This window comes from Oncorhynchus mykiss, chromosome 16 (genome assembly GCF_013265735.2).
Source record: "Oncorhynchus mykiss isolate Arlee chromosome 16, USDA_OmykA_1.1, whole genome shotgun sequence".
In the NCBI taxonomy this organism is placed as follows: domain Eukaryota; kingdom Metazoa; phylum Chordata; class Actinopteri; order Salmoniformes; family Salmonidae; genus Oncorhynchus; species Oncorhynchus mykiss.
In genome coordinates, this window is record NC_048580.1 from 45,605,268 (window position 1) to 45,628,215 (window position 22,948).

A 22,948-nucleotide genomic window follows, 5' to 3' on the forward strand; every position below is an offset into this window, starting at 1 on the left:
GTTCTCAAACATACTCCAGTTTTCCGTCTGCCTTAGCCAATCGTTTCGATTGATAGAGACACACGAGTCTCAACTGACCAATCAGGTTACATTTCGTTACAACCACCATCCAATCAACGATACGCCTACATGCGGGCCCCAATCCATCTTCAACCTTCAGTAGTGCTTTTTCTGTCGGGGCACCTTCAACCATTGACTTTCGGAAATACAATAAATTATATTTTCTCCACAGACACCATGTCCTTTCTGACTACAGGTATCAGCAGGCTAGCGCCAAGACTCCTTAATTCAAAGGTAAGTCGAGGCAAAGAACATATCCCAAGTAGGGTGGACGCGTCAGTGTTAGCTGTAACTATAGTAGTTTGCTTGCATTTCAACTAACGTTAGCTAGCTAACAGTTACATTTTCCAGGAAAAATCTTGGTTGTTATTTTCAAGCACATTCATGTACGCTAGTAGTGGCTACACATTGCCACACAGTTTTGGTGCTTGGCAACGATGGTCCTCTTTCTCGTAAACGATTTTTGTGTTGGCACTGGCGCGTTTCGTCAGTTTGTTCAGGTTAACTGCGAGCTAGTCAGTTGACACAGGAGATGGCACATGCTAGTTAGCTACGATTAGATCGCCCGAGGAGGGTCATGTTTGACAGTTAGGTGTCTATCCTCTCACATGGAATTAAGTTAAACTGCACGCTTGACTAATCCAAAATCTTTACTATTTCTTATAGCTAGCTACTATTACTGCCAACAGTGGCAAGTTAATTGGCTGGCTAGTCAACATGCTCATCCACATCTTCTTATTCCCCTAATTTGACCTTCAGCGCTAACATGTCCATTCATAGCTATTAGCCAACACAACAGCAACTTTCTAGGTTTGTTCATTTCCAGGTGTTGTATTGTTGCTACGTCTCTCCATCTTGCTAGCAATGTAGCAAGAATGGTAAAAATGGTTTCCACGAGTTCATCCGACTATGGAGAAGTAGATAAAGGGCCTCATGGCCAAAATCCCGAAGTGCCCCTTTAATTTAGCTATCCAATCTAATATCTAATAAATCTATGCCTGTGTCATGCTTAAGAACACACATTGATTAGAATTCTGTCTTGTTTGTTTCATAGAGGTTCATATTGATTCCTGGGTGCCACTGCTACCTTCCTGGTTAGGCGTCAGATTGTAACCTACAGTACTGTTTAATCAATTAGCCTCCTGCCCAGATATTTCTATTGCCAAGACAGCTGACACATCACAATAATCCCCTTCTTTGTGCCACATTCTATGGACTGTGCACCTTCAACTCCTCCGACAGAGATGATGCCTCAGGATTTTGTTTCTCTGAACTTTGTACAGAGTTGAAATTCCTTGTCAATTATTCGAGCATTGCAGTTAGGAATCTTTGAAATGTCTTTGATTTACCAGAACCTATGTCATTATATCAGCTAGAATTTGATGTTCAGGGACTGTCATTTGAGGGAATTTGTAGGATATTTCAGTATGACTCCCAGTAGGCCTATCCAAAGGAAATATATTATCCATTAAAGCAGACCACTTCAAATGTTACATGTAATTAGACATATGCATAGTGATTTAAGACGGTGCTTGCCCATTCAGAAACTTGGTTGCATTTCTTCCTAGTTCCTTTGTCAGCGTTGTCTTGTAAAGGTTTGTTGGCTAGCCTGTTCAATACCTTGTCTATTTCAGTTCTGCCAGATGGTCCTCTTATCCCTTCTCCAATCTCTTTTTGTGCGTTCTCTGCCAAGGATTCCTTGTCCTCCTGACTGTCATCCATGATTGTGCTACTATTTAAAAAGGCAGGTCCTGCTTGTTTCCTTCAGCACAGACAGTGGGTGAGATGGCTTGCATACAGAGCAGTTCTTCTCAGATACTCCACACAGGCCTCTTTTAGATTTTTTCTATCTATAATCCAGGAATGGCACTGCTCTGGAGTTAGATATCTAGGCCAGGGCTCATCAACTACATTCAGTGGCGGGCCAATTTATTATTTTTGTTCTCGAGAGGTCAGGGGGCCGGAACATAATTACATATCTCTCTATTATGCGTGGGAATACTTTGTAACAGATTTCCCTAATTAAAATAGCTTGGGGATGTTTTGCAGGTGTTTTTACAGTCTTTTAATGTCCAACAATAAAAATATTAACTTGGGGGGAAAATACAATTACTTGTGGCCCAAATTCTGCCTGTGGGACAACAGTTGGAGAACCTTTATTTTGTATTTAACGAGGCACATCCGTTAAGAAAAAATTCTTATACAATGACGGCCTACACCGGCCAAATCCGGACGACACTGGGCCAATTGTGCGCCACACTATGGGACTCCCAATCATGGCCGGTTGTGATACAGCCTGGATTCGAACCAGGTTGTTTGTAGTGATGCCTTAGACCGCTGCGCCACTCGGGATATAGGCTAACTGAGGAGCAGCAAGCAATCAGGATTTCATGATACTGTCAGCTCAATGATTCAATTAGGCCTAGTTTTAGTAGATGCAGGTATTACAGTTTGGAAATTGGAAAGCAGACAACTCTGGTTTTTGACCATATATACTCAGGCTGATGTTTTCTGATACTTGCATTTTCCTCTGCAGAATGTCACCTGCATCCTTGTGGCGTCCAGACATGCCAGCTCCTCAACAGTAAGCACTATCAGACTACCTCTTCAAGAGAACTCATCAATTTGCCCTTTATTATCATCATTGTTAGTAAAGCATGATGTTAATCTGTTTTAATAGGGGTTGACAAAAAGAGATGGTTTCCCTCTCTGTTCTCTCTGTCATTATGTACCATGCGGATAACTTTATAAGCCAGTGTCTTTCAAGTGAATGTTTTGGATCTAATGTTTGTTTGACTAACACAAAAGTTCACTAGGCTCTCTGTAGTTGTCTTTTTATATAGGCTGTTTTTGAATTGATGTAATTTTTGACTGAGCTTTTAGTGAGACATGTCTGTGTTTTTGCAGAATCTAAAGGATGTTCTAACAGACCTTATTCCAAAAGAACAAAGTAGGATCAAGAGCTTCAAACAGCAGTATGGAAAAACCAACATTGGATCGATCACTGTTGATATGGTAAGTAACTGACCCATATTCAGTAACTCAGAACCTGATGTTGGTAAAACCATACAAGAGAATCAGAAAGGCTTTTGATGTAGAAATAAACCACATACAGATCAGAGAAACCATGGTATAACCGTTTTCTAAATTCCACCAGATTGGGTCTAATGTTGCCCCTCAGCCATCTCCCTTTTAGCATACTAGAGGTCATGTGATGTCACATGTCTAAGCCAGTTCCCTGCCAGCTGAGCACAGTCATAGCTGAGTCACAGCTCTTGCCTCACACACCCTTTATCACTGCAGGCTCACTCCAGGGTCACACACACACCTCCGCTTTGCCTGTGTCATCCACGCATGTTTATCATTCACATGACCTCTTCACCCTTATTATGCCTTTGAAGAATGCAGAAGGATTAGGGTCATGGTTCATCTGATTCCTTACGCATTTGATTTTAGAGACGCATGCTATTTCTGGACTGGTCAAAGAGCAAATCAATCTAGCCTTAATTGAGCTTTCTGTACCGAATGTAATTTGTGTTTGTGTGTTGTTTTACAGGTCTATGGTGGGATGAGGGGCATGAAGGGTCTGGTGTATGAGACCTCAGTGCTGGATCCTGATGAGGTGTGTTTCCTGTCCTCACAACACACACAATCCATTAAACAGTAACACCCACAGAATAATTGAAGTGTTGACGCTGAGCACCATTAACCTTTGTGTGTAAGCCATATAGGCACTTATCTAAATTGCTTCTGATTACATGCATTGAATTGTAAAATAAATTGGTGTCAATGGAAGTGTTATCTCACTGGTCCTCCAGTAACCTCAGCTGGTGGCAGTTAAGAGTCCTAGAATGTTAAGATATTCCAAATAATTCTGTTGATAAACCTGCATTTGCAGTAACTACTGCCCCTTTGTTGTGGTTTGTTGTGCCATCATTTTAGACTACGCTCATTTGCCATATATGATGACTATATTAAGCATGACTCCATGTACGTCCTGTTCCTTTCATTAGGGAATCCGTTTCCGGGGCTACAGCATTCCGGAGTGTCAGCAGCTGTTGCCCAAGGCTCCAGGAGGTCAGGAGCCACTGCCTGAGGGCCTCTTTTGGCTACTGGTCACAGGACAGGTCCCAACAGAGGAACAGGTGTGAAGGGGCTAACACTGGATGGGCTAGGGTTAGAATGGGAGGATTGTCTGCTCAAATTAAAAAATATATAATATATATACAAAGATGACCAATCAACTTTTTTTTATTTGCTTCCTTGTAGTGAAACAGAACTGTATTCAGAAAAACTACCAGAAGTAGTGTTTGCTGCAGCACTGTCTTGAAGCCACCTCAAGAGGTCTAATTTGACCCTCATGTCTCAGCTAGAGGAATTTCCTATGTTATTACATACTACAAGCAAGTTATTTAATGGTTTAGGAGGAAGGCATGGCAACAATCGAGTTTTACTTTTTGTTCCTAATGACTCACATTGAAGTTCTACAACTGTAGCCATGTGGCGGGGATTTATAGTGTTTGGGATTAAAGAACATTTCCGTTCTGACTTGTGGCATTTTTATTATCCCTATTTGAACCCGCCAATCCTATTTGCATCCCATCTTTTCAGGTGAGCTGGTTGTCCAAAGAATGGGCTAAGCGGGCAGCACTCCCCTCCCACGTGGTCACCATGCTAGATAACTTCCCCACCAACCTGCACCCCATGTCCCAGTTCAGTGCTGCCATCACAGCTCTGAACAGCGAGAGCAGCTTTGCCCGGGCCTACTCTGAGGGCGTCAACAAGGCCAAGTACTGGGAGGTGAGTCACACACACAGAATCTTCACAGACCTAGTATTTGAAATCTTTCAAATACTTTGGCTGTGTCTTGATTGAGCTTGCCTGGCAAAATGAATAACAATAGTCCCGAAGATGTAAACTTTGCACATCTGGCCCTCTAGGCGGGCTAAAGCTGACGATCAAAGTACTTGAAAAATGCAAAATACCATTTTAAACCCCAGGTTTGCATTCATTACATTACACTACAATGCAGTACAGTCAGGTGTGGGTAAATACATTAAAGCAGAGGGTGATGCTGGATGGATGAGTCATCCTCACTAAAGTGCTTTTCAAGTGTCTGTTCATTCTTTCATGGCAAATGTTAACATGCACACCAGGTCTCCCTTGAAAAAGAGCATATTTTCCTCAATTTCCTGGTTAGAATAAGAGGCTAAAATAAATCAACACCGTTTCTTGCGGGGTGCAAGGAATTACATCCCCAGAATTCGACAGACAGTCTAGAAAAAGCTCACAGACCGAAACGTCAATAGAAAATAACTACACTTGCAGAAGTAATTGTGTGATTTATCATGTCGTTCAGTTAGATCCTGTGGGAGATAGTCTACTGACTGTTGATTAAACTACCTACCCTACTCTATTCCAGTTCATCTATGAGGACTCCATGGACTTGATTGCCAAGTTGCCGTGTGTTGCTGCTAAGATCTACCGTAACCTGTACCGTGAGGGCAGCAGCATTGGCGCCATCGACTCCAACCTGGACTGGTCCGCTAACTTCGCCAACATGCTGGGCTACAGCGACTCTGCTGAGTTCACTGAACTAATGAGGCTCTACCTTACCATCCACAGGTATTGTACTATGGGCCAGTTTCAGATTAAGCTGAAGAATTTCCATTTTAAGTAGTTTATTTTTTTCAGGACTAGGTTGAAATAGTCTGGGAAACCAGTCTTAAGGACGTACATTTCAACCATTATTACCATCTAGGTGTATTTGCGCCATTGACGGTGCCAAAAATGAACGCACGCCAAATGCGGGTAGATTTTGGCATTGGCGGGTAAGATGTCTATTTCACCAGCCATGTTGGAGGGTGGTGTGCTCAGGGTTCCACAGTGAAGCGTTTCACGTCAAATAGAGTTAGAAGTTAAGTATGAGCTCATTTAGCTGTTTTCAAAGTGTTTGTCCTTTTGTTTCATGGCTGGCAGCTAATCACTACGAATCCTATAATGTATATCTCACTTCACGCAGCAACACTGCCTGGTTGGAAAGCTGTGCGCACTGAAGATTCATTTTTAGAAGAGCTCATGAAAGTTGGTCTAATTTACTAAAGTCTACTAAAGGGAGTGTTTCTCGGCTATTTACATTGTTTTGTTCACAAGCGAGGTTGTTTTTCAATGTTTGAGTTTGCTTCAACTGCTAGCGAAGACGCATCGGCTACTAGTCCGATCTCACAGGCACGCTGTGTCTGACGACTCGAGTTTAAATCTTACTCCACAGACACTAGGATGCGATAATCCAGCACCCCATTGTGACGTGCTGTAGATACGTGGCTCTGAGACCACTATCAGTGGGGGACACAGCCCCGAATGCTTACCTCCCCACAATTCCCAACCAGCGCGTCTCCGGTACGCATCCTCTTCAATTCAAATCAAATCAAGCTTTATTCATACAGCACATTTCAGACATGGAATGCTAGACAATGTGCTTCACAGGAAAAAAAATAATGAAAAGAATGTAAATCAAAACGGATATATTTACTACACAACAAACATAAGATGATTAAAAAACAAATAGAATAACAATAAAAAACGAATTTGAATGTGGTGACGGTTGGAGAAATGACTTGAGCTGTGCTGAGAATTTTGAAAGGCATGAATGCCAACGGTCCAATATTCGAGAACATTGCTGTGCGTAGGCATACATGTGTTGGGACTATGATAGAGCTTCAAGTGGCTCCAAATGCCACGGTAACCCCCGCCCTTAAAGGGGCAGCTGAACATTTTTGTCTTATTAAATGTATAGTCATTTTAGCAGACACTCTTATCCAGAGCGACGTACAGTTAGTGCAATCATCTTAAGAAAGCTAAGTGGGACAACCACATATCTGAGTCATAGTAAGTACATCTTTCCACAAAGTATCTTTCAGCAAGGTCAGTGCTAGTAGGGGGGGAGAAGTCAGAACTTTTTATTTTTAAATGTATTTATATATTTTGGTTAAAAGGCTCTGGTCACTTCTTACTAGTAATACATTTGATTGTTTTAGAAACATTACTAAGCATGCTCATTTTTGGCAACAAAAACCTGCCACAGTGGTTGGTGAACCAAAAAGTTAGTTTCAGGCCCTGGTCATTGAAACGCGCTATACAAAACCCATGTATTCATATTAGAATGAACCATTATGTCATTGATTTATTTGACTTTTGGGGGGGCAGCCATTTTGTCTATTAACTTCTGACATTGAAGGATAGAGAATTGTGAAACCCTCAAATGTATGTTCTCTGCCCTCTAGTGTTCATATATTGCACTTGACAGGACAACAATTCTTTGTTAGACACAATTGAAAATTGTGTCTTGGATAAATCTGTATTTGAATATAGGTCTGTAAAAACGTTAGTAATAATTTACTGTCAATTCCAATTTTGTGATGAATAACATAGTAACCACTGTCTCTGGGGTTCCTGTTTTAGTGACCATGAGGGAGGTAACGTCAGTGCCCACACCAGTCACCTGGTGGGCAGTGCTCTCTCTGACCCTTACCTCTCCTTCAGTGCTGCTCTGAATGGGCTGGCTGGACCTCTGCATGGGCTGGCCAACCAGGTCTGTCAATCCTGTCCTCTGCTCCACTAGAATTTACATACTCTTGACTCACTGACCTGCTCTCTCTTGGAGTCATGAGTGGATAGATGGATAGACATGATCCTTATAAACATCATAAGCAGTCATTGAGTGGCATTATAATAGTACTTCTGTTTTAGCCTTGCTGAGGTTATTAGTGTTTCTCATGTGTTTCTCTGTGTGGCCTGTAGGAGGTGCTGGTGTGGCTGACGGCCCTGCAGAAGGAGATGGGAGGGGAGGTGTCTGATGAGAAGATGAGGGATTACATCTGGAACACACTCAAGTCTGGCAGGGTAAGAGATGGCTCAAAACATTTGGCTTCACTACTATGACACATATTGCCTTACCCACCAGTGACCATAACAGCCTTATGAGGCCATATGGCATCACTAGCGTGGTTTTCAGTTCCATAAAGTATTTGCAAGAAGTAATCCCATGTTGTGCTTCTCGGTTTCAAACATCCCTTGCGTTAAGAACCAGTTAACCCGGAGAGAAGGGTAAACCTTGCTAATCACCCTTCACACCCCCATAGGTGGTGCCAGGCTATGGGCATGCTGTCCTGAGGAAGACTGACCCCAGGTACCAATGCCAGCAGGAGTTTGCCTTCAAGCACCTGCCCAACGACCCCATGTTCAAACTGGTGCACCAGCTCTACAAGATTGTGCCCCCAGTACTGCTGGAGCAGGGCAAGGCCAAGAACCCCTGGCCCAATGTCGACGCCCACAGTGGAGTGCTGCTGCAGGTGAGAGAGATGAGGTGTTCTCCTTAACAATGTCCTATTGTATTGCATATATTGTCATGTAATACAGATCTGTTTTTTTGGACCACCTTGAATTTGTAAGTGGGCTGTTTGACTGGTCAGTGTTAGCCAGATGTGTTTTAATCAAAAGCATCACAGCAAATATTAGCACCTGTGAGTTCAGCCTTTCAATCATCACTGACCTCTGCAACAAACATTTGACCTCTCCCTGATCTCTCTCCTTCTCCGCTACAGTACTATGGGATGACAGAGATGAACTACTACACTGTGCTGTTTGGTGTGTCCCGAGCTCTGGGTGTGCTGGCCCAACTTATCTGGAGCCGAGCCCTGGGCTTCCCTCTGGAGCGCCCCAAGTCCATGAGCACAGACGGACTCATGACCCTGGTGGGGGCCAATAAGTCCGGCTGAAGAAGATGAGGGGGAGGAAATACCGTGTGCAAGTGACGCGTTCCTACATCATACTTCCGTGTTCATGTCCCTGGTCTTTTGAATGGGCTTCAAGATTATATCATCAAATTCATTAAAACGACCATTGCGCTACATTTTTGCTAATTTGAAGACCATTCAAAAAGCCTAGAAAAGTTTATTTTTTTTTTAACTACAAGGCTACTTGTCGCGTCACTTGCATGGCGTATTTCAAATTAAAGCTGACCTTGCCCCCATCCCCATGGAAGAGATTCAAAGAGACAGTACAATTTTTTTTGGTTGTTTTTATTAATCCAAAAAGGGCTTTTTAATATTTACATGATTTAGCGCAGGCACGTGCACAGATAGAAGTCAACCTATGCCCAGCTCCTGTCCCTTGGCCCTCCCACTCGTCAAGTGCCCTTTTGGGTTGTGGTATAATTGTATTTTTTTGTATAAAGTTTTGTTCTGAACCCATTGCCCGCAAGTCGGTGTGACGTTGTCAAGTTCACCCACCCCGTCCGTTGGTTGCCCCTGATAGTCTGCCCTGTACAGAGCTTGCGCATGCCAGGTTGCACCTTTATCCCAGACTGCCCTGTACTGAGATTGTGTATGCTGGTCTCCAAACATGCATGGCTTGAGATGTGGCCACCGGTGGAGTGTGTAAATGTCAACAGTACTACCGCAGCAGCATAACATCATCAATATTCGGTCTGGTTGGCTGATACGTGCAGCAGAGAGAGGCAAAAAGACTGAGAGGAACGGTTGCATCAACGACCCTCGCTCCGACCCAACTCCATCCCTTCCTCAGTCGGCAGCAACACAGGCAGTCTAGACGCTAGCTAATCACCATATACAAAAATATCCACAAAAGCCACTAGCCAGCCATATCTTGAGTTAGAAGATAATTAATATTATATTACGTTATTATTTAAGAGCATTGAAGATAAATCACAATCATTAAAAAACAATGGAGCTAGCTAACTAGCAGGTCAATCAATGATCTGCTGACAGCTCACCCTCTTTTCCCCATGTCAATCAGGAGGCACTGTAACTAGCTTCCTTACAATATGTGATGAGTGAGTTTTGCAAAAATGAATGTCTATGCTCAGATTTGGTAAAATGTTCACTACAGAGGCAGTTGGCATGTTCAGAATTTTAAAATGTGAATTATGAGTTTTTTTGGTGGGGGGGCACTTGCCCCCTGAAAGGTCTTTGCATGGCCCTGATTTAGTGTGAGACTGTGTTAGGTAGGTAATCATGTATACACTTCACCTGCCTAGAAATTACAAATATAATTTATTTCCAGTGTTCTCTAACCCCATGCCTCTGGTAATGTGGCCTGGACTGCCCCACCTCGGTATTAGTTTCCACCTACCTCTGTTCCTCAGACTCAAGCCACTTACAGTACAGTAGGCCAATGCAGTCTGCTGGCATCTCATCCCCATGTGCCTGTGAGGACTGGGCTGCACCAACTGATTGAAGATGTCAAGGGGCTTAAGTCGTATGCAATCCAACCTGATGGCTCTGTTTTACCATTGTTTCACTCTGAGCAGTTTGATTTCCAGGCTACATAAAAAATGTAATTTTATGTGGGGAATTAGAGATCACAAATTGTCATCAATTGAGATTTCACTTGAGTATGTCTTACATCTATATTTAACTTGAGTGGTAGTTTGACATCAAACATTTTTGCTAACTTAGTAAGGATGCAAGTAACTTTTAATTTGAGTCACATTTTTCTGCTGATGTTTGCTGAAGCGTCAATATTGTCTGGAAAGTCTGGCCTAATCTGAACCAACAGGGAAATATATTTTTTGTTGTTGCCTGAAACCCCCCCATGTTTCTCTATGCAATTTCTCCCTGACTATACTCTAGCAGTAGCTACACTCCAGTAAAGGAAAAAGGTTCAACCTTGTAAAAGTATCTAACTTCTATTGAAGATGTTCAATATATCCAAGGAAGAATGCAAATCAGTAAAAAAAAAATATTTATTAAAAAAAGTACTGCCCCTTTAAATCTTTTTGTCTCACCAGATTCCCTGACTTCAATGGATTTAACCTTGAACACACCTCTGATCAAAATAACCTTTTTTTGTTGCCATTCAACTTGTCTTACATTCTTTCCTTTCATTTTCTGTCTGGGCATCTTTTGAAATGTAGGATTGATATGTGTAGGTAGGAGCATATGATCGAAGACCTTTGGTTGTAACCTGGAGTACCCGAAGGCCTGATAGTAATAGCATAGACTTATATATTTGAAGGATTGAGAGAAGGACATGGCGTTCTGCTTTTAGTATGTGCTTGAACATAAGTATGCAGCCAAGAAGAGCTTTTTCTCTGTTGTGGTCCTGTCCAATTTTGGAGTATAATGTATGTTGTTAATTATGCCCCAGAAGAGTGCTTCAGTGATTTGAGCTGCTACTCCAAAATAGAAATAGGAAAACCCCTATTTTGATTTAGTCCTTTTTTATTAGAGGTTTTGGGTGTTGACTGAATAACCATGTAATGTATAGAGAGGATAATCCTATAGTGGGTACATCATTTGTAGTTTTATTTATACTTTGTGTATATAGTTATAAATATGTATAGCTTGAATGTATGAGCTCCTACGCAACCATATTGCTCAGTCATACAGCTGTGTGACTTCCAACCAACCTCACTCATCACCATATTTCAGTTTTACATGTTTTGAAAGTTACTCTTACAATGAAGTAGATGTACGTACTCTGGCTGTCTTGTAAATAAATCTATTGCCCATTTTTATGGGCTGCTTCTGCTGCTAAGTGGATGTTTGCTTTGACTGATTCAAGCTGGCTCTCAGGCCCATAGCAGCAGTTGGTTCATAGCAGCTTTCCTTGTCTGCTTCAATATAGGATTATCAACACTCCATCTTGTGTTGCATCAGTGGGACCCTGCTCACTTGAAAAACAAAATAATCCATGTTTGACTTTTATTTCAATTTTATAAGCCTGGCTTTTTTGTCTCTTGGGTTTCACATTTCAGTTTTTTATTTTTTTCTTAGTTTGTCTTGTGGAACATCTGGTTGTTTCTGATCAAAGCAGGTGTAGGAGACTGTGAAACCAGGGAAGAGCCATTGAAGTTGGATGCATTTGGGAAACTATAGCGGGATGGGGCTGGATAGGTCAAATGGGAGAAAGGAGCCGAGGACAACAAAAATGGAAAACCAATAAATGATTTTAATAACACTTGGTGTCATGTTTGTTTTTACTTGTGTGTAAAGAGGTTAGAAACTGACTAGCTTTATTGAATAACAGATGGACAATTCCAAAGTCACTGGTAATCCATTCCTGGATGACTGTACATGATAGGATTTTGATAGTCTGGGATTTCTAGGTGTTGAAATTAAGGAATATACTGTGCATGTAGAAGCACACACAACCAGCCGGTTTACCATAAGGGCAGTGTCAAATCTGCCCAGCAAGTCTCAGCTCTGCCTCTGTGAAGAACTGCAGTCATGAGACCAGCCAGAGGATAATGTTACACACAATGAAACAACCAATTAGTGTCAACTGCTGTTGCATAAGGCCCAACTGTAGTCATGAGGCTCTGCACCAGGCCAAGCCTGTTTCTGTTTACAAGGCTAGATAGCTGAATTATTAACAAGGAAGTGGGGCTTTTAGTGAACTTTATTTCATGTCCTCAATCAATTGATATTGTTCTGGTTAGGTGAAGTATCATGCAACATGCAAGTAATTGTTTTTCTTATTTTGTGATTTGAGTGTCATAGATATATATGGTGGTTTACGGGAGATTTGTAATCCTAGTAATAATAGGAAAATAGGTATTTTAACTCTCCTCTCTGTGTCGTTATTAATAACTGGCCCAGATACCAACACCCTGCTCTCGTTGCTTGCGCTTTGGTTTCCTTTTGAAAAGGCCGCATCACACCCACCCCTGCACGTCCCTTGCTACATAGCGACAAACCAAGGCATTCTTAACACGAGTCCCCACAGCTCTACACCACCTGCCAAAGTTTTCTAACTTGAGCAAATCCCAAAGGTGACCTGAACAGCTTGCTACATGCCACAACTTCTGAAAGCAGTGATTTATGGCTAGATTACATTACACTCCCATGATTCTCAAAAAGTATATCGTCGGGAACAATCCCATTTTATTTTTTTAAACAACATTTACGAGTGGTGGAAATATCGTTGGCTCTATAACTACATTGCATGCACACATATTCCCAATATTCCACTGATAACTCATTTTGTATTGAGCAGTGTCCAGTTGCTCATGGTCAAAACCAGAATTTCTAATGGAAAAGAAAAAGGAGAGCACAGTACACTGTAGTGTTTGCTGTACAACTGATACCATGGCTACAGGTGGAAATGCATACACACTAAAGTATGATTAACAGGCAAAACAACTTTGATCAGCATGCAAAACTCAAACAACATACTATGCTCATACACTGCATGGGTCTCAACACCCATCTGTGCATTATTGCTCACTTAGAACTAATTGAAATAAGTAAAGATAGGCCTAATCATGAATACAGTAGGATGATTCATTCTACCTCTTCCATCTTCGTTTACAATACACACAACATGCACACAAATGCAATTGCCTTATATTCACACACACTTAATAGTTTCATTTTCCATATCCAGTCTCTTACAGCTCACTGATAAGAAAGGACTGGGTAAATGAATGCAATATGGCATCAACACCTAGCTTTGTGGCTTGTACTACATTGCTTCTACTTGTCAAGTGCAATTTGATTCAAAAGCAGTACTACTACCTGTGTTTGATGCCGGAGACTGGATAAAGACAGGAAGTTGCTTCGAAGTATTGAGACATTTCTTATGAGTCCGGGATTCTTGCTTTAATAACAAACGGATAGTCTTAAATCTTAAAAGACGTACACTTGCTTCCTATGTTCACCTTTCATGACACCTGAGAGTAAATGCCACCATCATAGCAGAGGGCAAATACATACCGGTATATTTAAACAAATCGGTTTGACTGAGCCCTTTGTTATTACACATGAACTAAAATGAAATTCAAATGTCTTCCCATTAAAACAAAGGCAAAACAAACAGAAATGCAATTCCAAAGAAAATATCCTACACAAGTAGCCATATCGTGCATGCATAAATAATTGCAATACTTTGTCTTGTTTCATTTATGAACTCGCTAGGCAGCTTGTGTTGACACTTTATAGAATTTTCACAGCTCCTGTTCTCCATATTTACATAAAGCTTAACATTGAAGACAAATTAATGTGCTTAATGTGTGTAAGGTGCAAATTACCAATGATTGTTTTAATCTATGAAAAATGAAGCACACAAAGGAAGCAGTTGGCTTGCTATTTAAAAAAATATATATAATAAATAATTTTTAAAAAGCACTTCTTGGTATAAACAATACATTTAAAATATATTTTTAAAAAAAGGGGCAATCTGCAGTTGCTGAATCCATTTTTGGACATAGAATTCATTTGATTCTTGACAAATAACTTAAACGCCTCACGAGCTTACCCCATCAGAAACCAAAATATAAACTTGTTTTATTACCAATGTTTGTAAACAAGCAAACAAAGCAAATGTAAAAATACAAATAACTGTATAGCCTCAACATGTATTTTAACATCGGCATGGTTAAAACTATAATTTTGATATCATGGATAGTCAGTCCAGGTATCCATAGATCTGTCTATGAATTTGAGAGTTGTTACATTTATCCAACCCAATCTCTCAGCTTTTTACTGAAACAGTGGTTGTGGAGCATGCTTAAAATTGTTATTGTTTCAACTATGGATTGCCCCTTTAATATATATTATTTTACAGGATTGGATGACTATAACCTAGCAGGTCAGTGGAGTGCACCTGCACCCACTCTTCAGCAATCTACAGTGTCTAAAGCAGTCATATACTATGACGTACTCAAAATCGTCCATGTCATTCGTTCACTCAATAGTGTCCTGCTCACTCATGATTACACAGCAATAAATTCCATCTATTCTGATTTGCGTAGTGGCTTTTTTGTTTTACAACCAGACTTAAAAGGATTATTATTTTAAAATTGCACACACACGTCAATGCAACAAGGGGTCTGTGCTGAAGAGTAACCCTTGTGAGGAGGTAGATGGCAGCTTTTTACAAGAAAATGATCCAGGCTAAGATAATGGACTTTCAAGTCAACTATAGTTGTGTAGGGTGATAAGCCAGGCAGATGCCCACACTGATTGCTTGGTCCTTACTCTATAATGTGAGGAGGATGCACTAGTGGCAGCTTAGCCTGGTCACAGATCTGCTGTCACAGATGGTCCAAGATCTCAGAAGAGCTGTTTGTCATGCCAATGTGACCATAGGAGTTGGCAAGACGGCACAAACAGACCTAGGACCAGGCTATTGGTATCTGGGCCTTGGTGGTAATGGAGACTGAAGGCGGTTGATGGGGGCTGGGTCGTGTAGTGTCCTGCTGCTCCAGCTAGGTGATACAGGGGACTGCCAGGGTGAAGGTGCAGGCTGGTTTTGGGGCAAGGGCACACAATGCCAGATGGACCTCACGTTTGGTGTACCTCATGGAACATTAATTCCCGTGGGACGCAAGTCTGTGGGCCGTAGAGCGTGCCGGCCCGGCGCTCAAAGGCAGACACATTCTTTTTTACCACCTCGTCAAAAAACACAGTTGCTAACTGGGAGTGGAGCAAGGAACGGAACTCAAACGAGATCTGTGTGGCAGGAAGGAGGGAGAGGGTAGAATATCAAATCAGAGAAGACAAATAAAAGAGAAAAAGGAAAAACAGAGTAGAAAGAGAAAATACACTACATAACCAAAAGTATGTGGCCACTTGATCATCGAACATCTCATGGGCATTAATATTGAGTTGGTCCACCCTTTGCTGCTATAACAGCTTCCGCTCTTCTGGGAAGGCTTTCCACTAGATGTTGGAACATGGCTGTGGGGACTTGCTTCCATTCAGCCACAAGAACATTAGTGAGGTCGGCACTGATGTTGGGCAATTAGTCCTGACTCGCAGTCAGAATTCCAATTCATCCCAAAGTTGTTCGATGGGGTTGAGGTCAGGGATCTGTGCAGGCCAGTCAAGTTCTTCCACACCAATCTCAACAAACCATATGGATCTCGGTTTGTGCACGGGGGCATTGTCATGTTGAAACAGGAAAAGGCCTTCCCCAAACTGTTGCTACAAAGTTGGAAGAATAGATTAGTCTAGAATGTAATTGTATGCTGTACTGTTAAGAGCTCCCTTAATTCAAACTAAGGAACTAGCCCGAACCATGAAAAACAGCCAGAGAACATGATTCCTCCTCCACCAAACTTTACAGTTGGCACTATGCATTGGGGCAGGTAGCTTTCTCCTGGCATCCGCCAAACCCAGATTAATTCGTCAGACTGCCAGATGGTAAAGCGTGATTCATCACTCCAGAGAACGCGTTTCCACTGCTCCAAAGTCAAATGGCAGTGATTTTTAAACCACTCCAGCCAATGCTAGGCATTGCGCATGGTGATCTTAGGCTTATGTGCAGCTGCTCGGCCATGGAAACCCATTTCATGAAGCTTCCAACGAATAGTTCTTGGGCTGACGTTACTTCCAAAGGAAGCTTAGAACTTGGTAGTGAGTGTTGCAACTAAAGACAGGCGATTTTTACGAGCTACGCACTCTGCGTTCCCGTTCTGTGAGCTTGTGTGGCCTACCACTTTGCGGCTGAGCCGGTTGCTCCTAGAGGTTTCCACTTCAAAAAGTCACTGCGCTCTTCAGTAAGGCCATTCTACTACCAATGTTTGTCTATGGAGATTGCATGGCTGTGTGCTAGATTTTATACACCTGTCAGCAACAGGTATAGCTGAAATAGCCAAATCCACTAATTTGAAGGGCTGTCCACATACTTTTGTGTGCGTATATATAGTGCATTCGGGAAAGGATTCAGACGCCTTGACCTTTTCCATATTTTGTTACGTTAAAGCCTCATTTTTCCACGTCAATATACACACAGTACCCCATAATGACGAAGTAAAAACAAGTTTTCAAAAATTTTGCAAATATATACAAAATAAAAAACTTAAATACCACATTTACATACGGTTGAGGTCAGAAGTTGATTAATACACGTCAATTAATACACGTTTTCAACCACTTTCTTGTTAATTAACAAAATATAATTTTGGCAAGTCGGTTAGGACATATACTTTGTGCATGACAAGTCATTTTTCCAGCAATTGTTTACAGACAGATTATTTCACTGTATCACAATTCCAGTGGGTCAGAAGTTTACATACACGGAGTTGACTGTCTTTAAACAGCTTGGAAAATTCCAGAAAATGTCATGGCTTTAGAAGCTTCTGATAGGCTAATTGACATTTGAGTAAATTGGAGGTATACCTGTGGATGTATTTCAAGGTCTACCTTCAAACTCAGTGCCTCTTTGCTTGACATCATAGGAAAATCAAAAGGAATCAGCCAAGACCTCAGAAAAATAATTGTTGACCTCTACAAGTCTGGTTCATTCTTGGGAGCAATTTCCAAATGCCTGAAGGTACCACGTTCATCTGTACAAACAATAGTACACAGTATAAACACCATGGGACCACGCAGCCGTCATACCGCTCAGGAAGGAGATGCATTCTGTCTCAGAGATGAGCGTACTTTGGTGAGAAAAGTGCAAATCAATCCCAGAACAACAGCAAAGGACCGTGTGAAGATGATGGAGGAAACAGGTACAAAAGTATATATATCCACAGTAAAACGAGTCCTATATCGACATAACCTGAAAGGCCGCTCAGCAAGGAAGAAGCCACTGCTCCAAAACTTCCATAAAAAAGCCAGACTACGGTTTGCAACTGCACATGGGGACAAAGATTGTACTTTTTGGAGAAATGTCCTCTGGTCTGATGAAACAAAAATAGAACTGTTTGGCCATAATAATCATCGTTATGTTTGGAGGAAAAAGGGGGAGGCTTGCAAGCCGAAGAACACTATCCCTACCGTGAAACACGTTGGTGGCAGCATCATGTTGTGGGGGTGCTTTGCTGCAGGAGGGACTGGTGCACTTCACAAAATAGATGGCATCATGAGGGAGGAGGAAAATTATGTGGATATATTGAAGCAACATCTCAAGACGTCAGTCAGGAAGTTAAAGCTTGTTCGCAAATGGGTCTTCCAAATGGACAAAGACCCCAAGCATACTTCCAAAGTTGTGGAAAAGGGCTTACAGACAAAGTCAAGGTGTTGGAGTGGCCATCACAAAGCCCTGACCTCAATCCCAAAGAACATTTGTGGGCAGAACTGAAAAAGCGTGTGCGAGCAAGGAGGCCTACAAACCTGACTCAGTTACACCAGCTCTGTCAGGAGGAATGGGCCAAAATTCTCCCACCTTATTGTGGGACGCTTGTGGAAGGCTACCCAAAACATTTCACCCAAGTTAAACAATTTAAAGGCAATGCTACTAAATACTAATTGAGTGTATGTAAACTTCTGACCCACTGGGAATGTGATAAAAGAAATAAAAGCTGAAATAAATCACTCTACTATTATTCTTACATTTCACATTCTTAAAATAAAAGTGGTGATCCTGACCTAACCTACTGACCTAAAACAGGGAATATTTACTGGGATTAAATGTCAGGAATTGTGAAAAACTGGGTTTAAATGTATTTAGCTAAGGTGTATGTAAACGTCCGACTTCAACGCTAAGTATTCAGACCCTTTACTCAGTACTTTGTTGAAGCACCTTTGGCAGCGATTACAGCCTTGAGTCTTCTTGGGTATGACGCTACAAGCTTGGCACACCTGTATTTTGAGAGTTTCTCCCATTCTTCTCGGCAGATCCTCAAGCTCTGTCAGGTTGTATACGGAGCGTCGCTGCACAGTTATTTTCAAGTCTCTCCAGAGATGTTCGATCAAGTTAAAGTCCGGGCTCTGGCTGGGCCACTCAAGGACATTCAGAGACTTGTCCCAAAGCCACTACTGCGTTGTCTTGGCTGTGTGCTTAGGGTCATTGTCCTGCCAGTCTGAGGTCCTGAGTGCTCTGGAGCAGGTTTCCATCAAGGACCTCTGTACTTTACTCCGTTCTTATTTCCCTTCTGGTCTCCCAGTCCCTGCTGAAAAACATCCCCACAGAATGATGATGCCACCACTATGCTTCACCGTAGGGATGGTGCCAGGTTTCCTCGAGATGTGACGCATGGCATTCAGGCCAAATAGTTCAATCTTGGTTTCATCAGACCAGAGAATCTTGTTTCTCATGGTCTGAGAGTCCTTTAGGTTCCATCTGGTAAACTCCAAGTGGGCAGTCATGTGCCTTTTACTGAGGAGTGGCTTCTGTCTGGCTACTCTACCATAAAGGCCTGATTGGCTGAGTGTGGCTGAGTGCTGCAGAGTTGGTTGTCCTTCTGGAAGGCTCTCCCATCTCCATAGAGGAACTCTGGAGCTCTGTCAGAGTGACCATCGGGTTCTTGGTTAGCTCCCTGACCAAGGCCTTTCTCCCCCGAATGCTCAGTTCGGCCGGCTGGCTCTAGGAAGAGTCTTGGTGGTTCCAAACATTTTCCATTTGATGGAGGCCACTGTGCTCTTGGGGACCTTCAATGCTTCCTCAGCACGATCCTGTCTCGGATCTCTACGGACAATTCCGTCAAACTCATGACTTGGTTTTTGCTCTGACATGCACTGTCAATTGTGGAACGTTATATACCGTAGACAGGTGTGTGCCTTTCCAAATCATGTCCAATCAATTTCATTTACCACAGGTTGACTCCAATCAAGTTGTAGAAACATCTCAAGGATGATCAATTGAAACAGGATGCACCTGAGCTAAATTTCGAGTCTCTTAGCAAAGGGTGTGAATACTTATGTAAATAAGGTATCTTTTAAAAAAAAATGTTATACATTTGCAAAAAATTCAAAAAAAAACTTTTCACTTTGTCATTATGGGGTATTTTGTGTAGATTGATGAGGAAAAAGAACAAGGCTGTAACATAACAAATTGTGAAAAAAGTCAAGGGGTCTGAATACTTTCCGAATGCACTGTAGTGTAATTTTGTCAGACTGCTCACATGCAAAGGGTGTATGCACAAATAGAGAGCAAGATTAGAAGAGAGGTGGGCAGCATAAGATAAAGACAAGGGCCACAAGCTGGGGCTGTCATATTCACCGAAACATCCACAGTGCAGGTGCGGGGATAACCAGGGATGCCAGGACTGAAGCGCCATATTGTCTCCAGGTGGTTGAAAAGTGTTCCGTCTGTGCACACCGCCTATCACAAAACAAACAATTATCATTATAATTCATGAAACCAAAATTAAGAGGGATAAGTAGGGTTGCAAAACTCTGTTCCCAAGAATCCCAGATTTTCCAGAAATCCTGGTTGGAAGATTCCTGAAGTCATGAGGGAATGAGCAGGAACTCTAGAATACTCCAACCAAGATCTCTGGAAAACCTGGGAATTTTAGGAAAGTTACTGGAATTTTGAATCTCAAATTAAGCGGAATGAACTTACTTTGACCATGTGGGGTCGCACCACACTGATCATGGATGTGTATCGCTCTACAATGGGTGGGAACCCCACCTCCAGCTGAGCTTTGGAGTGGCCTGCCCTCTTCATGATGGTCTGGGACTTCTTACACCAGGGGACAAAAAGTTTGTAGTCATCCACGTTGGCTACCACATCATACATCTCCAGCATAGAGTACCTGAAGCAGCATAGTAAGAGGAGTTTGAAAACAACAACATTACATAACTTAATAAACACCTTCCACTTCCATGTTGTGTTTCAAATAGAAAAGGCCCTATTTTTTAAAACTTTAATATGATATTTAGCCATGACTTCTTTCTATTTATGCATTCAAGCCCTGGTTTACCATGTACATATGGAAATATAGTCTTACAATATATTTTCTTTCATGGGTGGTACCATCTTACCCCAGTATCCTCCGCTCCGAGTACTCCTTTCTCTTATTGGTGAACCCCATGAAGGTTCTGCTGTGGGGAACTGATGTCATCATGTCCCAGTCCTGCTGGTGGCAAAGCACTCTGGGAGTCCTGGTCATTACAATACCACATGATGACAAGTGTCTGATGGGGAAGGGAGACGAAGAGAGGAAATGTTCAAAATACCATAACATCTCTAACAAACACCCTTTTCCAGGCAGGCTTCCTGCCGTTAGAGTCAGGGCAGAAATAATATATTGCCAAAAGGGGGAATAATTCTCAGTAGTATCCTATCCGTCAATCTTTCGGACAAGCTATCAGGCTATATTCTGAGTAAACACATGACTGGAACTATATGTAATGCGAACCACTCAGCCTATTCATTAGCCAAGTTTGAGTTTATATTGGACAAATGAAGGTAGGTCCCAACCCGTTTGCTTCCGTTTGGTTCCCAGAGTAAACAGTAAACGGTTTCCAACAGACCAAATGTTTTGCAACGGAACTCAGCTAATGAACACCCCCCAGGGATGAACCCCATGAAGGTTCTGCTGCGGGGAACTGATGTCATCATGTCCCAATCCTGTCCCAATTGGCAAAGCACTCTGGGAGTCCTGGTCATACATCCCTGGGGTGTATTCATTAAGTATTGTAAAGGAAACAGTTTACTGTTTAAGAACCAAATGGACGCAAACAGAGCAAACGGAACTAAACGGGGAGGGACCTACCTGAATTTGTCCAATAGAAACTCACATTTTCGTTGCAAAACGTCTTCTGTTTGGAGTAAACAGTTTCGGTTTAAAAACGTTTTGCAACAGAAGAAACGTTTGCAACAGAAGAAACGTTTGCAACAGAATCGGAGTAATGAATACACCCCAGGTGCTCACTACAAATAACTGTGACAGTCATGGAAATATAATTCGTCAGAAATATAAGAATTACAAAGAGTAAGGCAACTACTTACATAGTGAAACAAATATGAAGTATAACACAATATGCATAGCCTATGACATGTGATTGAAAAGGGAACGTTTTAGTCCTAAATGCTAATTATACAGAAAGCACGTAATGTTCTTCAGTGGACCTTCATTATTTCAACCAGTGCTTGGTTGTAACAAAAACCTGCCCCATGGGGGGGATTGAAATAGATGCTAAATGCGCACGTACAGCACTGATTGGTTGACGCTGTCACTCGAAATTAAAAATGTATTCAACTCACCTGATGGTTTGTCTCATATGTTCTCTTGATCCCGCGGTGTGACAAGGTGAGCGACCTGAGCCAACAGCAATCTCCAGAAATTCACTGAATGTCCGCACACCCATCGGCATTCTCCGGGCAGTTGTTGAGGCTGCCATTATATTTTATGTGGGTTATTTTACTACAACCTCAAATTGGAGAACGGATCATTGAATCTGTAGGTTACTGCTGAAAACACTGATCTTCGCCCACTTCGGATTGGCTATTCGAAGCAATTCACTTATCCAAACAGGCCTAGACGCAACAAAAAAGGCCGCGTTTAGTCTATATTATAAAAACGTTCATAAAGTAATCTATTTATTCTAAGCTCGATGTCCTGGGTCGATGAGGGTGCATAAATTGCGCTTTCGGGTTTTCCCATACGACGACAGCCCCTTAAAATATCGTCCTTCTCTGTGCTCAGTAAAGTAAACAAATACCGGTGTCGGTCAGGCCAGGGACAAACCTTACCAGAGAGGACGAGACGAAACGAGATGGTTTACTCTGCCCAAAATCTGTCCACGAAAATAAGACCACGAAGTGAATCATTTTTGTAGGGAAGTCAATATTATTTGATTGAATATACGTTTCGTAATGGTTAAATTGTTACGAATGCACTGATATGTGGACACACGTGGCATTTTGCCCCCCCCCCCAAATACTTTATATTGGCTATATGACGGGAAGGCCGTCGTTGTAAATTATAATTTGTTCTTAACTGACATAGCCTAGTTAAATAAAAATATATGCTTGTTCACATGCGTATCTGCCTTTTCGTTGGATAGAATGGTCCAAACTAATCTCGCCTCCTTCCATCTTTGATGACATTTATTTCCATTGTTAAGAGCGGTCACTCGACTATCTTGTCAATAGATGATATTTGACCGTACTGTTTTTCAGTGGTGGAAAAAGTACCCAATTGTCATACTTGAGTAAAAGTAAAGAACTCGTTATGAAATGATTA

At 41.9% G+C, this 22,948-nt stretch overlaps 2 protein-coding genes across 3 annotated transcripts; one reads left to right on the forward strand and one right to left on the reverse strand.

The window, feature by feature from the left end:
- Window positions 1–117: 117 nt before the first annotated feature.
- Window positions 118–12,042, forward strand: LOC110492108 (citrate synthase, mitochondrial). Its single transcript, XM_021566131.2, has 11 exons — window positions 118–294; window positions 2,597–2,644; window positions 2,968–3,075; window positions 3,617–3,682; window positions 4,074–4,205; window positions 4,672–4,860; window positions 5,483–5,685; window positions 7,522–7,651; window positions 7,861–7,962; window positions 8,202–8,411; window positions 8,664–12,042. Exons 1-11 carry the CDS (start codon window positions 130–132, stop codon window positions 8,835–8,837), a joined length of 1,527 nt encoding a protein of 508 aa, XP_021421806.1. The 5' UTR covers window positions 118–129; the 3' UTR covers window positions 8,838–12,042.
- On the reverse strand, window positions 11,858–22,519 carry LOC110492109 (coenzyme Q-binding protein COQ10 homolog A, mitochondrial). 2 transcript variants are annotated; one of them, XM_021566132.2, is made up of 5 exons: window positions 21,967–22,519; window positions 20,742–20,894; window positions 20,320–20,512; window positions 19,975–20,076; window positions 11,858–15,536 (listed from the first exon to the last, which is right to left on the reverse strand). In XM_021566132.2, the coding sequence occupies exons 1-5, from the start codon at window positions 22,101–22,103 to the stop codon at window positions 15,369–15,371; spliced, it is 753 nt and encodes a 250-aa protein (XP_021421807.1). In that variant the 5' UTR covers window positions 22,104–22,519; the 3' UTR covers window positions 11,858–15,368. The 2 variants fall into 2 exon arrangements, with proteins under 2 accessions (XP_021421807.1, XP_021421808.1); XM_021566133.2 differs by lacking the exon at window positions 21,967–22,519 and adding an exon at window positions 21,712–21,846.
- Window positions 22,520–22,948: the final 429 nt, after the last annotated feature.

Excerpts from the sequence above, each read along its gene's own strand:
- LOC110492108 (XM_021566131.2), top strand. The coding sequence starts at position 130 with ATGCGGGCCCCAATCCATCTTCAACCTTCAGTAGTGCTTTTTCTGTCG. Across the intron at positions 7,652-7,860 it reads TGCATGGGCTGGCCAACCAG|GAGGTGCTGGTGTGGCTGAC; the intron begins GTCTGTCAATCC and ends TGTGGCCTGTAG. Across the intron at positions 8,412-8,663 it reads ACAGTGGAGTGCTGCTGCAG|TACTATGGGATGACAGAGAT; the intron begins GTGAGAGAGATG and ends TCTCCGCTACAG.
- LOC110492109 (XM_021566132.2), bottom strand. The coding sequence starts at position 22,103 with ATGGCAGCCTCAACAACTGCCCGGAGAATGCCGATGGGTGTGCGGACA. Across the intron at positions 20,895-21,966 it reads CATATGAGACAAACCATCAG|ACACTTGTCATCATGTGGTA; the intron begins GTGAGTTGAATA and ends CTTCCCCATCAG. Across the intron at positions 20,513-20,741 it reads TCGGAGCGGAGGATACTGGG|GTACTCTATGCTGGAGATGT; the intron begins GTAAGATGGTAC and ends ATGCTGCTTCAG.